This window comes from Molothrus aeneus, chromosome 9 (assembly GCF_037042795.1).
Source record: "Molothrus aeneus isolate 106 chromosome 9, BPBGC_Maene_1.0, whole genome shotgun sequence".
Lineage (NCBI taxonomy): Eukaryota > Metazoa > Chordata > Aves > Passeriformes > Icteridae > Molothrus > Molothrus aeneus.
Genome location: NC_089654.1, coordinates 29855883 through 29872198, shown reverse-complemented (window position 1 = coordinate 29872198; position 16316 = coordinate 29855883). Strand labels below are relative to the sequence as shown.

Genomic DNA, 16316 nt, shown 5'->3' with positions numbered 1-16316 from the left:
CTGGGCAGTGCTTGCCCAGTAGGGGTAACACTGTTTTGTACAGGACTGGGCACTGATGGAGGAGGCCATGAGACTCCTGGTGACAAATGACACTTCTCCTGTTCCCAGGGCTGCTGCACTATTTCCTTAAGAGTCAAATGAAGCTGCATGTTGAGAACAAGAGTATTTTATTTTCATTGCATTGGAACTGCTTTTCAGGCTCCCCTGGTAGAGCAGTGCAGCCTCTGAGAGCCCTGGACAGTTCAACTGGAATATCTCTGCCTCTTTCATGAACTATCTGGCCCTCCCCCTTCCTCCCCCAGGAGATCCTTGGCCATATCTCAAACCATACTCCCCTGCCTTCAGGCTAGAAGGGGCACTGCAGCAGCTCTCAGGTTAAGCTGGGGAGTACCTAAGGGAGGAAAGAGGGAAGGGGTTTGGAGAGTGCTCTCCAAAACCTCCCATGCACTCACTGATCCACCCAAAGCTGCTTCTGCTGCTTGGTGGAGCTGGAAGAAGAGGAAATGTGGCCTTTGGAGAAGACTTAGGCTATTGGGCAAGGAGATTATTGTTTGAGCACTTTCTTCATGTGGCTGGAGAAGCAGTGCATGTTCCACAGGTGTGTGCAGAGCAATTTGGGAGCCTGGTCAGACCAGAGTAAAACAGCAGTAAAATAACCCCTGCCTTTTGAAGCAGGATTTTCCCATTGCCTTCTCCAAACTGGAGGATCAGTCCTCTGAGTTTTCACCTTGTGAGAGAAGAGCAGGCAGCTGAAAAGGCAGGTAAAGAGCTGACTACAGACCTTGATGCTCCCGTGGTCTGCTGGTTACAGCTTCCATGTAATGGAGGGGGGAAGGAAAACTCGATCCAAGACCCTAAAATTGACATTTAAAGTGATGAAAGCAAGTTGGACTGGACTATCAGTACTAAGAGACAGTGACCATGTCAGAGACTGATCTCATCTAACAGAAGATTGCTTTAGATTTATTGGAGGATCAAATGACACACTTGAGAATCTGCTACTCCAGCTAAAACTCCATATCCATCTCATGAAAAGTTTTGGGGTGTTTATCAGAAGGGGAATGGTAGAAAGGGGTGAGAGAGAGGTGAACTCCTTAAAACATAATTTGTTTTCTGACTACCTTCCTTTCATAAGAAAAAAACAAAAAAGAATTCATCTTAAATTACAGGCATACAGACAAGCTTTCTCAGCCCCAGAAATTCATCCTACATGTTGATTAATGATCAAACTACTAGAGCTTTAGCATGAAAAATGGGCTAGGCTTCAACTGAAGATTGCCTGTAGCTAATGATGCAGTGGAATGAACATTTTCATTCCAGCTAAACCATTCCTGTTCCTGTAAAAATAAAGAAACCCAATCTTGGGTTATGAAAAAGACTTGTTGAATTCTGCATATTTCTTGGGTTAAAATAATGCCCTGCACCTTAACAGATCTGTAAATGCAGAGTATTACCTGTGAAGTCAGACACCCATATGATTACACACATGTACACCCAGAGTTTAAATACTGAGGTCAGGTCACGAAGAGAAGCTGGTAAGTGCAGCCTAGAATTTCACACCTATGGGCACATTACTGGCTTAGCAGATTTAACACAGCTCCTGTCTCAGGCTCAAAAATGTAAAATGTAATAAAAAACCCCAAAAGGAAGTGCAGTGGGCTTCACAGCATTTGCCTGGAGGGAAGGCTGACACAGGCACGGCTTGCCCGGAGATCTCCTTGTGGTTCAGCCCCTGGCGCCATCAGTTGGGCTTGAACTCAAAAGCTGTGGAGGGAGGTCATTAAAAGTGACTCTGCACCACTGAAAGAGGGTGGGAAAGGATTCAGGCATATGCAGGGGAAGGGATGTGTCTCTCCAGCTCTGGTGATTTCCATCATGGAAACACAGCACTTTACAGCTTTTAACCTTTATGCCGCTGAAGTCAACTATCAACGTTCTTTAAAATTTTGTTTTCTTTTCAGCACACGAAATGCAAACTCCAGTTTGGGAAATGTCAACAGTACGTTCTCCCTTAAACCACAAGGAAGGTGCAGAGTTGAAAAAGCAGCACAAGGAAGAAAGCTGAGAAGTGGAATCACACACACACAGTGATCCCACCAGCACGTTGGCTGGCCAGAACAGTGATTTTCAACACTATGGAACTCAGAGGGAGTGTGAGGGGAAGCCAGGAGGTTCAAACCATCCTGCTGGCTGCAGGGACAACTATTTAAAAAAATTAGGAGGAAAGTCAGACCCCAGAAAGAGCACAAGACACTGTGTTCCAACTCTAACCAGCTGAAGGAAAGTTTATATAAAAACAATTACTTTGTTAGTGACTCATAAGGAAAGAATCCCCAAGCTTTCTTCAGGGAAACCCCAGTAAATAACAAGTCTAAAAACACATGAAGATGGTGCTGTCTGTTCTGTTACAATATTCAGTCCACATGATAAAACCTTTGGCAGAAGAACAACCTACTGAGCACAGATCCTTTTGGGAAACCCAAAACCCAGCAAGAACTGCTGTGGGTGCATGCTAAGGCTGCCTCATCTTCCAGATCTTGTGTGACATGTCTAATCCTAACTGGGAGAAAGTGGAGGAAAAAAGGCTTTTTGTAACAGCTCCTCTGTTGACTACATGCAGGTGCACTCTCAAGATACATAAATGCCTGGATTTCAATGCATTCTGCAGGTTTAAAATGAAATGTTATGGATTCAAATATCCTGCCACACTACATCCAAAGACACGGAGTAGAAAGATCGCTGCATTTCTCTCTGGAGCATCTTATGAGACACACAGCAGGCTGGGCAAAGAACAGTCCAAAGAAGGGATGGATAAACTTTGTATACTTTGCAGTGTATAACTTCTTTGCCTATGAAGATGTTTTTTCCTTTTATTTTCTTTCTTCTTTCTCTTTTTTTTAAAGTTAGCACAACATTCTGGAAGTATGGGTTTTTAAGCACACCTTCCAGCAAGAGACTTTAAACTCAGTAAATTTGTAAAAATATGAGAAATCACAGTGGTTTCCCAACAAATGACCATATCTGAACACTGAACCAGTGATGCCTGAAACTTGCACTGACTGGGAAATTCCAGGTAGGAATATTAACAGAAACATTCTGTGTCAAGCAGAGATTATGTTCTGTAGCAAAATACTTTGTTTTGGAAGATATCTAAGAGGACTGAGTGGGAACCTGGGAGCAATTCCTTAGCCATTTTATCTCACTCTCTGATGAATTTTTAGTCTCCATGTGAATGTGGACATGTTATTTTGTACTGGAAAGCTCCCCTGCCCAAAATTATACCTTTACATACTGAACAGAACATGTTTTAGTTTATTCTCAGCTGCTGTAGAGCCATAGCAGACTCCAGAAACTTTCCACGATATAGCCAGAAAATTGTCAAGAAAATAATAGAAGGTTGAAAGCATTGAATAGTCATTCCCAAGGGGCTGAGAAGTTACCATAGTAAAAGAGTGTTTTTAACCCAAATGCTCAGCAACAAAAGCAGTAGCATCACCAATATTTGAACTGTAATTTTCCATTGTCAGTTGGAGGTTGAATTTGGAAGGAATGGGGCATTTGTGACAATCTTTCAGGTATTTGTGACCATAGCCTAATGTTCCTCTCCTTATGATGAAACATGTTTTATAAAAAGCTATGAACCATCATTCTAAAGGCCACCAATACTGAAGAAGCATGAGCAGCTACACATAAGATATAAGGAACTCCTTTAAAAAGGGAGCATCTTTTGGGTTAAGTAAATCATTCCAACATCTCAAATGGAAGATTCAACTAAAAGGAGCATAGACAGGAAGAATGCCTGAAAAAAAACCCCAAGCAATGCATGGGAGAGGGACAGGTCACACTAGAGAAAAGTTGTGTGTATTTAAGTACTCCATTGGAAATTTGAGTTCCCTTGCTTTGCTGCTCAAAGACAATTACCTAAGGACCTGGAACTTCCAGAGACCCATTGTCAATGAAGAGAGAGTGAAGCAGCTCAAGAGATCCAGACTTGGAAGGAATAATCATTGATTATTCTAAACACAAACTCCCAAAAATGCAATTCCCCAGTAGGAACCCGTCAGAAACGGCCAGAATTCTGATGGAAGGAAGATGTTGATGGTTCTATACACTAAAGGAAGCCCATCCAGTGTGCCTGAACAAAGACATTAACCAGGGTCTTGGAAAATAGACAGACACTCAGTCTTGGGTACACAGGAGGAGGGAGAGCTTCATTGCATGCCTACATCTAGGATACTTCACAAGGATTATTGGTGTTTTATCACTTGAACAACTAGTCCAATGCATGCTTTTGAGCAATTTTCATACTCTAAGCCTCTTCCACCATGTAAGGATGGACACTCAAATCAACAAGTGTCAAATTTCAGAGAAGAATTGAAGAGTATCTGAGAAATAATCAGAACAGGAGGATTAATCCCCTTTATATGTAAAAGACAGGAAGAAAGAAATCCCTGCATACTCCAAAGATGTTGGAGTGAGGTATTTTTAAAGAACAAATGTCCTTTGCTAGGCAGACCAGTGCCAAACAGGTAGTGTGCCCCAAACCCCTGTTTCTAGAAGCACTCTAGTGCTAGTGACAAACCTTTAACAAGCAACACTGTCCTGCAATAATTCATTGATTCTCTCGTGCCATTCTTGGACTGCCAGCAACAATGTTCTTACTCTCAGTTTGTAAAATGGGATCCTGATCTGCAACTGCAACTTCTAGACAAATAGAATCTATTCCCAATATTAAAACCAGCTGCTGGAAAGGCATCATGCTGGGGCTTACAAAAGAAACTGTAAAAAGAAGAGGGAGCTCAAGAAAATAAATGGGACATGGGGCAGAAATCACAGCCCCAGTGAGACAAAGACAGGATTGGTTCTACGAAAGAAGAACTTTATTTTAGCAGAACACTAATCAGACTGCAAAAATCACTGGAAAAACCCAAACAGCCCCCGAAGTCATGCAACACTAAGGACAACACCCCCACTCGCAACAGGTGAAATTCTCACTCTCTGGAAGTGATGCCATTGATTTCCCCATGCCCATCTTCCAGCCTGACCATGACCCAGCCTGGCTAAAATGAAACCATTTCTGAGCCCACATGTTCACCCATCACATTAAAAGGTATTTTCTGCAGAGCAGTGTATAACAAAGAGGGAGCTGATATTTTCAAACTAAAAAAGACAACTGAAGGTGAAGTTTCCTAAAGCAGGAGCCTTGATTTGCACCACACCAAGGGCAACCCAGGTGGTGTTAAGGACTGCAGACAATTCTGCATTTTGGTCTCAGGAGAGAGACCATCACCTGTGTCAAAGCCCTCAGTGGAGGAACAGCAGGGAACTCTTCCCACAGAGCTCCTTGGTGCACAGAGCTGACATGAGCACATCTCTGGAGTGTTTGCAGCCACATTTTGAGGCACAGGTGATCTGAAAGAGAAGCTGAGCTTTTTGGGGATGCCTGCCCTGTATGCAGCTGCAAAAGTGGATAAAAGCTAAGCTAAGAAGAGCTAAGGTCAGTCCTTAGGAGAGCTAAGCACAATATCACACTACTACTGAGAATTTGCTGCCTGAATCAGCCAGATAACCTTTAATAACTATAATTTAGAAATCTGGTACAGCAGTTGTTTCCAGGCCATGGTCATGAACAACTCCATATTTTTACACAAATGCCAGCACAACACAGCCAAGGACAGCTGGCCTGTGACTGGAAGGCTTCTGTTCACTACAAGAAGGATCCTGCTTCTACTGGAATAATATCTAGATCTGAAAATCAAACAGTATTAAACCGAACTACAACTGAACATGAAATTACATTGCACAAGACTGATTTTTCTCTCAGACTTTATCTTCCATTCTCTGCATTAGTTTCTTTACTTGATTTCCATAAATGCCTTTAGGTTTGCTGCCACCAAGTTTAGAAACCCCAGCTGTTGAACAGGTCAAGATAATACTATGCAGCAAATGGAACCAGAAAGTTTGAGTATCTGCTGCTAAGGGGTCTGATGGGGGCCTGACACTGTGTGTTACTGCTCTTGGTAATTTTGTACCCACCCACCAATGAGCTTCTACCTAACTCAATAATGTGACCTGTTACCTGAACTCAGGAGCACATACAATGCTATGTAATTCTCTCTTTTAATCATAAATAACTTGCTTATAGAAGAGGAAGAGCAGAGGTTGAGTTTCAAAGAGAAGAATTTAAAGGAAACAGAATGAGATCACTTGTTTCTCTGCTGCAGGAACTGAGGCTTCAGGAACAAAGGTGTGAAAGTCACCCAAAAACTGCACTGATCAGACACCTGAACATGTCCACAGACAGCTCTTCCTAGTGGGAAATCACCATTCTCCAAAGCTGGCAATCCTGAGATATCAAGTGTCACACACCAAACACAGAAGAACAGGGAAGACATCAGTCAAAGGCCTCAGTGGAGCTGAGGAGTGACCACAGAACAGAACACATGACATCCTGGAAGGAGAGTTATTGAACTAAAGAATGCAGCTCCAGAATGGAGGCTTTTACACCCTTAATATGGGCCTTGATTCTGACTCAGCACATGGAAGGTAATCCTAAACCTGTCTCCACAAAAAAAGGTAGGTAGAGAAGGTTAAAGAAATCCAGGATGAACTATGTCAGAGTAGGCATTGCATATCTTCATTTTAGTCCAAAATACAGTCAGGGAAAGCAACATTCAGCTTCTCCTGCTCATCTTGTTTTCCCTTCTAGATGAGAAAAAAGGAGTATCTGGCTGCTCACCAGCTGCCCTCCACCCTCATGTCTAATGATGACATTTCCTGTTACACTGTAAATGCTATGGAAGAGTGAGTCTAATGACATTTTTGGCAGGAAAAAAAAAATCAAATTTTTATTTACTCCTAATTTCTATTCAGTTTTTGTGCAATTACTGACTTAGAAGACAAGGAAGGTATTTTAGGATTGTCCCAAACCCTTGTGATAGTTGTGTGTTTCCCCCTCTGTTCAGTCCCCCTCAGGGGTGATCCCATATGCTAAAGGAGCCACCTGCCCTTCCTGACCACAGCTATTCCAAGAGCTGGAGCCACAGGGACTCCAGCTGAAGGTATCAGCCTGGGCTCCAAAGCACCTTTGTGGCTGAGATTGCTGCAGCTCAGTCTAGAAACACCTTCCTCTCCTCCAGCCAACTTTCAGTGCTCATTGACCAGCTCTGGGAAAGCACCCTGAGAGTCTGGCCACCCTCACTGCCTCCCCCAGGGCAAACCTCACTGCATGTCCAAAATGGGGCTAATAGTCCTGAAACTTCACAGCCAGACAGCTTTCACCTTTCTGCAGAGTTTCATCAAAATCCCTCACTGGAGTAGAAGTGTGTAAAAACTAGCTGCCCCATAAAAAATGAAGAATTTAAAAATATTTTCAGTATGCAGACATCTTGCCAAAAGTACAGTAAAGAGCCCACCGTGAATACAGAACAGAAATAAAAAATGTTTGCTCATTTCTAAATTTCCTGGAGTTTGCTTAATGTCAGCAGGCTCAGCTAAGAGCAGGAACATAAAACCCAGTGACAGCCATTGAACCCCCGACCCCATCAGCAGCTTTGCTGAGACTGGCTTTGGAACCACTCAGAACATCAGCCTGCATCTTGTTACACTCCCTGCAACTGATGCAATCCTGTGAATCTCTTCTCCCCTGGCCATTTTTAACTCTCTCAGGACAGAAGTTCTTTTACTCTTACAGGAATATGAACCAGGGCTGCTCTGTTTCTTCAGCAACATTTAGGGAGCAAGGTTTCATCTTTTCAGTTTTTGTCTGAAGGAGTAAATATTTAGGAGAAGCAGAAGATAGCTTTCCTCTGAAACATGTTTGCACATCCTTGGAGCAGCAGGCAGGGAAAAGGGGACTGAAAACAGGCTGCCATTTCCTTGCCTGCCTGCCTTTGGACTGCCTTTGACCCAGCGTGTGCGCATGCACCCTCACCCCTGGGGCTGCTCTTTTACACCGGCACTTCCTTGTAAAATCCAACTCATCTGTTCAAAGCAACGACTGAAACACTGTCTATAAAATTATGGCATTTTTCCACTTGAAAAAAAAATAAATTAACACTTCATTTAAAAGTTATTTTTAAACCTACTTGGCTTGAAGCCACCTTTAGTCACAACTGAAATGAATTCTTCTTTTCCTAGAATTCAATGCCTTCCTTTTCTAAAATATACTAGTTTAAAAAAAGTAAACTCAGTAAATGCAGAGTTTATACTTCTGACTACACTGTTTTGCCCTCTGACATATCAGCAGTTTGCTTTTCAACAAACCCAAACAAGTCTTTACTTTTTCTACTTTAGGGACTTATCCCAAGCAGGGACTTGAGCAATGCCAGAGCAGAACACTGAATCTGGCTGGGGCACTGGCAGAGCACCACCACAGCCAGGAACACAGTTATGTCTGGGAGGGAACTGAAGCCCTTTCAGAAACATGGCCAGACTTGAAAAGAAAGCACCAGAGCTTTATCCCAGTGTGAGACACGTCCAGCTTCTGGCACTGCACCTGCACTTACATGGAAGAGCCAAGCACAAAACACATGAACTGAGAGCACTGCTGTCATATATGCAGAGAGAACGGGGATCCTGACTTCACTATGTTCCCATTTTCCAGGACTGTCTCAAGAGACAGAAGGACATCTGGACTCCTTAATGAAGTAGCTGATCTGGAATCTGGGTTTAGTAACACTAATTCACCTTTAAATAAAATAAGAAGTTTTTAAAAAATGGGGAGAGAAAAGAAATACTTTAAGCCATTAATATGTCACCAAAAAGTATTTGAAGGACCAACAGGCAAACTGACCTGACAGAAAGAGTATTTTCCTTCTCTTTTCAGGGGGACTCTGCTTTTCCTAAAGAGAAAATGCCAACTAAATTACATTGATTTTATATTCAGTGACCATTTGCATGCTCAGCATTATCTGCACAGTGATAACTCCACTGAGATGTGAATATGGAGCTCATAGACTTTAGTTCTACACATTCTGTAAAGGGCATCAGCAAGAACAGCAACGCAAAATAATTTAAAAAAATTTATAGTCACTATATGTAAAAGGTAATTTAAAGAGATTTTGGGTTTCCAAGTCAAAGTTTCTCAAGTCTGAGATCAGCATTTAAGTGTCTGGTATTTTGAATCAAGTAGAAATTATTGGCTAACTCAGGACTTAGTGATGACAAAGAAAAGGTGGCTTTTTATATTAAAAAGTGGTGCTTTAAGCTTTTGAGATTTTTCTGTTGCTTCTGTTTTATTGCTTGACTGCCAAGGGATTCAGAATCAAAATTTCCTAAGGTCCCAGCAACTATCTACTCTTTTAACCTAGTAGTGTTAGAAGCCCATGGAGGTGCACTCTGGGAGAATGGTTCAGGTTTTGGTATTGTTTTCAAACAGCAGCATCTGGAGAGCTGTTTCGAGGGGATTTGGTTTTTAAATAGGGGTAAAGAAGATGCACAGGGTAAGCAACAAATCCACAGTGGTGGGTTAGGACAGTCAGAGGCTCTCAGCTCCTCTGTCTTCAGCAGCTGGGCTGAAGTATAGTGCTCTGCACAACCCTGGACAATTCTGCACTCATTCCCCATGCTAGGCTGTGGAGCTCAGTGTTAATATTAGCAAAATGCAGCTTGCCAACATGTGCTAGCTGAATGAGGTAGGTCTCCATTACCTCATTCCACACGACCCTTTTACAGATTTTATCCAACAAAGCTTCTGAAGATATATTTATCTTTAACCATGTGAGAAATCTCACTTACAGTAATGATTGTGCAACAATAAAAAGTAAAAATAAAAATGATTAGTAGTCCGCTGACGATTATAAACCCTCTTCACTTCCCTTCCTCCCCCTTTTTCTTACAGACTCATTACTCCAATGTTTATTTTTACTTTTGTAAGTCCAAGAGTGCAAAGCTAAAGGCAGAGGTATAAAAGAGGCCACAATCTGAAGGGATGGGTGAGTCCAGGATTGTGACATGTGAACACATGGCAGGATCCAGTGCAGGAACAGCACACTGGGCAGCACTGGAGGAGGGTTACAGCTCTGGGAGCAACCCAGGAAAGCTGTGCCAGGTCAGGAAGGAAGGATTCTGCAGCTTTTCAGCATAAAGTTGCATTAGAAGCTTTAAGACACTGTCACTGTCAATCTGCCATTCCTCTCCGCCCTGACCTCTTCTCAGAAAATCTATGGTCACCTCTCAGGTTTATCCATGCCATTTTCCAACTCCACTAGGTACAGAAATCTCAAGACTGTGGGGTTTGAGCCTCTGCAGGCAGCTGCAGGTTGGTTCCATCTGTCCAGCTGGGATCAGGAATGATCTGTGTGGAGGAGAAGGGGGACACACAGATGATGAGACACAAATCCTTACAAGGAACTGGGTCAAAGAGAAAGATCAGGATGGTTTCCTGGAGATTTCTTTTGGAGTTATCTTCTGGATGGCAACCCAGGCCAGATGGAGTTTCTGAACCTACAGCAAGAACTGTCCTTGGCTCAGAGTGAAGGAAGAGTTAAGAGCTCCCAAATCCTCACATCTCACAGGTTTCTCCTCTCCCTGCTCATGGGTGTCCTGCTGAAATCTGTCAGCTGACCTCCCTGGGGTGCCCCACAGCTCACAGCTCTGCAGAACAGAGCAGGTCCATGCAGCTCAGTTTGTGCCAGCCCCAAGAGCTCAGTGTGCCCCATCTCTCCCCATTTCCCTTAACAGAGCATCTACAGTCTCCTCTGAGATCAGAGCAGCATCCCCTGCAGCAGCAAAGCCTTAAGCCAGCATGTTGTAAAGAAACATTATAAACACTACCTTGACATTTTAGTGTACACAGTTAACATTTACATTTCACACCACCTCCTATGTAAAGTCCCTCTCTCCACGCCATCAATTCACCAATTCTCTTAACCCCTCCCCACCCAACACTAAGAGCACCTTTTCTCAGGCAAGCCAACAAAACAGAGTATTTTTGGTGCTTCTGAGCCCAGCCACTGTGGAGAGAGGAGTGGTCAAAAACTGGTTAAAAATACAAAAATTAGAAGCAGACAAAATTCCCCAACCGTCAAAACCTTTAAAACCCACCTGGGTCTTTCCCAAATATCCCAGAAAGTTTCCAGCTCACAAAGAGATGCTACAGGCAATACTCAAAGGCTACTTTCAGTGTTTGCTGTGAAGCATCTTTTGATGCTCCAGATTCATCTTCCTAAGGGTTAATATACCAAAACAGGAAGGGGGAGGGGGGGGTGAAAAAAGTCACAAAAGCTGTATAACTCCTTTCTGAGGTATGACAAACTCTCTCTGCATCTTATTCCAAAGTGTGAGATGTGAAACTTCCATTCTTAAGCTCAGTAAAAATGGCATTAAAAAGTCCCAACCCTGGGAACTGCATTATTATTCGTTTATCAGATCAACATCAGCAAAACTGTCTTTTTATGTGCTGCTTACTTTCAAAAAAAACCCCTACCATGCATATTTCAGTTCTCCCTCTCCACACCCCACACCCTTCTGCTGCTGTCCAGCTGGAACACATCAAGGGTCTAGAAGCCAAGTCAAATGTTGACCCCACCCTCCTCCATCCATTTTAAGGCACCTTCAAAGCCAGTACACTGATCTAGTTCAGCTTAGCCAACAACGCCAGCAAATCTGTTATTTAAGACTTTAGTGCTGGGTTTTTATAACTGCCCATTAATACAAGCTTTGATGTATGGTCAAAAAACCCAGCTGTAATGAGTTTCATCAGACTGTAGTAACCTTTCCTCAGAAGGTCTTTATTACTATACCTTCATAATCTTTGGGCCCAATACTTTTATGGAAGCATTCTTACTGAACCTCCTTAAAAACAGCTCTGCAACACTTAACACTCTTTCCCCAAAATTAAAACAAAGAGCCAGTTATAGTTTTTCTTGAAGACCCTTTTGCACCCACATTTTAACCATATTTTGCTGTTAAGAGCATGCAGGCAATAGCTGTGTGAACTGAAAGACAAACTAATTTTCATTACAAAGTCCTTCAGACAGGATACAAAAGGATTTTGTAAAAGGACAAACAACTTACTTTGTTGCTCCCCTTTGCAGGATGCAGCACAGAAGAAAGAGGGGAAAAAAAGAAATATTAGTTATATTTATTTTACATGCATTCAGCCTAACTTGCACAGTTCTGGAAATGGCTCAAACCAAATGAGGAACTGACTCAGGGAACATTCATGGAATCCTGCAGTCAGACAGCTTCCAGGGGAGCACAGGACATTCACAAAGGACTTAAATGTTCAGCAGAGCTGTTTTCCTCACTGCACAAACATTCTGACCTGGTGCAAATCAAGAGCAGCTCCTGGGAAGTCGCTGAATACAAATACAAGGGAGAAGAAAAGAGATGATTGGGATGGGATGGGATGGGATGGGATGGGATGGGATGGGATGGGATGGGATGGGATGGGATTTTCATGTGTTGGTGACACTGAACTTCCAGTACTCAAAGCAACCAGCTGGGTTGAGCTTTCTACGACAGCCATTCCCTACAACTTGCCAGCTAATGGAAAGTTTCAAGATTCAAAGCATTTTAAAAAGCAAATGTTGAATTTTTAGATTAGTAAAAAAAATAAGGAGGAGATGGCATGGGGGGGCATGGGGGGAGAAGGAATGGGTGGTGCTAACAAGGTAAAGTGTGCAGAGCAGTTACGACAAACATCTGGGCTATTATTTTGGTTTAATTGTGAGTTTTGCCATGAGCTGGCATGAACAGTGTATATTATACAGTGGGAAGCCAGCCAAAACAAACACCAGTTGAGAAATACAGTCTGGAAAGGTTACTCACAACGTTGTAGTCATTTTTTAACAAAAAAAAGGAGGGTTTTGGATGCATTGGTCCAGAAAGCCAGCAGCAAAGTCAGCTGGTAAATGGATATCCCATTTCAAAGTGAATTGGCCACAGGATGATTTATATCAAGCAAGCTGACTTGCATATGGGTTGGAAAAATAAAAACACTGATTCATTGCTATCTGGGTGGCTGTCAAAGCCCACAGCCTCACAAAGGCAAATGGATTGGGAAGCGGGGACTTGGAAACTGCAAAGAATTCAGAGCAACACTGAGGGCTGATCAGAGGTAATTCATGGGACAGTGAATATGGGAACACAGTCACTGGGCATCCCCATGGACAGAGGGACAGGGAAAACAAGCACAATGAAGCAAGGAAATGGAGGAAGGGGGTGATATATGGCCTTTAAAATATTAATGGGATTTGCTTAGGCAAAAAGAAAGATTATCAATCTAGAACCTTGGACTTTAAATGAGCAGGATTAAAACAGCAGCACTCCATATTAGTGGCAGCAAGTACTGAGCCCCATTACCACTGTAATCAAACAACTGTATGTAGCACTACTAAAAAAATATCAGCAGAAAATGAATATTCTTAGATTCTTAGTTGAGAGATTTGTCCTTGGTGAGAACTCAGAACACAGCTCTTTAATCAGTGCCAGATTCCTACTTCTCCTTTAGTTTTCATTTCCAAGCAGCAATTCTTCTGCTTCTGGTGCCAAAGCCTGGATACTCAGAGTTCCCAGCTGTGCCTCACAGGTAAAAGAGAGAGAAGTTCACTCTTTGAAGGGGCTTAGGCACCTCTTCACCTTTTCAACTCGGGATCATGAAGCTGGGGGGAAGCACTAAAGGAAACTCAAGTTGCTGCCATTTCCTGACAGTCCCTCCTACTTAAAAACATGGTCTATGAATCTTTGAAGGAGACTAAAAAACTGGGGGGTGTCTCTAAAACAATTTTATATTGTCAGAGGAAGGTGTGAAACTAAGGAGCATGCACAGGATTTTCATGAAATGCTGCTCATTTTTATTTAGCATTCACTGGATCTACTAAGATACCTGGAGCCTTGGAGATTTTGTTTTGCAAAATTCAAAACTCTGAACAGCAGACTCCCAGTCCACATTTGAACCTCCTTAGGAATAAAGTTTTGGAGGCCTAGAGTAGCACAGAGCATCTTTGCTGAACAGCTTGATAAACTACTGGGCAAATTTCAAACTACAGGCATTTGGAACAATAATATTTACTCTTTTATAATGTAAAGATAATTCCAGCTCAAAGGAGAACTGTATTTTGACTCCCTTCTACTTCTTTCAAGGAAGTCTCTCATCTTGCATCTAAGACTCTTTTGACAGACCAACTTTAAACAAAACCAAGAATTCTTTATAAACATATTTTGAATACCAAGTATTTTTAGGGAGAAGGGAGAGACAGGAAGACAGAAGAGAAGTTCAGAAATTCAACTAGTCTGTCTTTTTTAAGGATAAAGTACCAGATATACTAATATGATAAAACCATCACAGAACACAAGATTAAACCAGAGGCAGCAAGAGTCTTTTGTGAAATCATCATTAAAACCTAAGCAAGAAAAAACCAAAGCAACACAGAATATTGGTCCAAGTAATTAATTAGGTAACCTCTCATAACAAATCCTTCTTACATGGCTTCTGATATTCTTAGGTAGGAACAGATCTACTGGAACAGGCAACATACTGAAAAGTCACCAACACTGTTTTACTTTTTAAAGGTAAAGTCTCAGGTACCTGGTATGTCTCCAGCTAAATGCATATTTGCACTATTCTCTAAAAAAACATCATTATTACTATCATCACTGTTTAGTTCTATAATAACTGGAGAATCCACTAGTATAAGAATTTCTTATTTATCTTTTAATGGCAGTCTCGAAACTTTGTATGAAGAGAAGAAGCTGAGCTTGTTTGCATGAACAGCTCCTGGAGGAGATGCAGACAGAATTGTACTGGAAGCCATGCAGGCATCACAACCAAGGGAAGAAAAAGATGAACAGAGAAGACAGCACAAGAGCCTGGACTCAAGGAACCTGGCCTTCCCATGGAAAACAATCAGGAAGAAGAGCAAATTCATGAGAATCAAGCATCCTTCCTCAGAGCAGATCTTCTTCCAAAGACATCCAGCACTCACTGCAGAAAGGTGAGCTGTGCATTACAGAAGCTTTAAAGGCTCAAACGCCAGGTATTTCTGCTAGTCAGCCTTCTCTTTGGATACATCTCAAACCTTCACTTGAAGTAAAACACCAAGATATCCAGGTCCAAAAAATATTAAATAGTAGCTGGACATAGTCTGTTTCCCAACTTTCTGTCATTTCTAGTAAATGAACAGAGGCTTTTTTATTGTATCCTGTTCAATTTGCTCCACATGATGATTAGCTGAGTAAAATTGCCTTTGGAAAGGTTTAGCATGTGTTTCATACACAAAAAATGATGCAGTGAATAAGTAAAATAAATATACATGATTGCCTGGAATGCTTCTGTCAGTTCTGTAATCCAGAGCTTGAGGGAATAAACTGTTCAAAGCACATCTTTACCTTAGAAAACATTAATAGAAACAATGAAGCTCAGGAAACCCCAAATTGCTCAATGCTTTTACTACACAGATCCAATGAAAAACATGTTGGAAGCTTTGGTTTGTGGTTGGTTGGGTTTTCTACAGTGAGGTTTGACGCACAAATTGGTCTTAAAATATTTCATTATGAATATTTTAGAATTACCACAGTACAATGAAAAAGCTGCTCTTTGTTGAGATATCTGCATCAGACACTGTGTTTTCCCAGATGATACAGTTGGTTTTTTTTGACTCAAACAGAGCAGCTACTGGCAAACCAGTGAGCTTTAACTTACTGAGGATTTATCAGGATAGACACCGGCTCGTAGCAGAGATGCCTTCCAGCTATCCACCTCCTCTTGGGAGTCACAGGCTAGCTCAAGGAAACGGTAATCCTTGTAAACATTCCTAGAACAAAGAGCACCACATTGTAAAACTAACATTTTACTGCTCTCTATCATGCACACAGCATTTAAAACTAAAAATCATTTGGGATCAGGAATTACTTGGTAATTATTGTGCACAACAGACTTTATGGGACAGGTGCTTGTTTAATAATTACTTGGAGTACTTAAAAATATCTTTGAATGCTACAGCACAGCTCTGGAAATAATAATCACCTGAAAGCACCGTGAAACTACTTCAAATCAATTTTCCTGCTTTTGCTAAAACAGAGGACTTTCAGGGAAAAAGGGTGTTGTGATGAAGAGGACAAACACGTAAGACACGCCAACACAACAGCACAGCTTGTGATGGATTGCTGCTGTAACCAATAGAAACCAAAACCATCACTGATGCAACTTCTTCCCATGTGAAGTCCTTTCAGTCCAGTTTATACCCATTCCAGGTTTTAGACATCATCAGTAAAAGAGGAAAAAAAGCAGCAATGATAATCAAGATATTTTTAAACAAACAAAACAAACCTCAGATGTCTCTCATCACAGTAAGAAAACTGGGACATGTTTA

The 16316-nt window shown here is 41.9% G+C and overlaps 1 protein-coding gene across 5 annotated transcripts in view; it reads right to left on the bottom strand.

Annotated features, from left to right (window-relative positions):
* Window positions 1–16316, bottom strand: part of DNM3 (dynamin 3) — a 172406-nt gene that overhangs the window by 40900 nt on the left and 115190 nt on the right. For all 5 annotated transcript variants that reach the window (XM_066555646.1, XM_066555642.1, XM_066555645.1 and 2 more), the window contains one exon: window positions 15647–15758. In XM_066555646.1, coding sequence (XP_066411743.1) covers window positions 15647–15758 — 112 coding nt within the window. The remainder of the gene's footprint in view (window positions 1–15646; window positions 15759–16316) is intronic.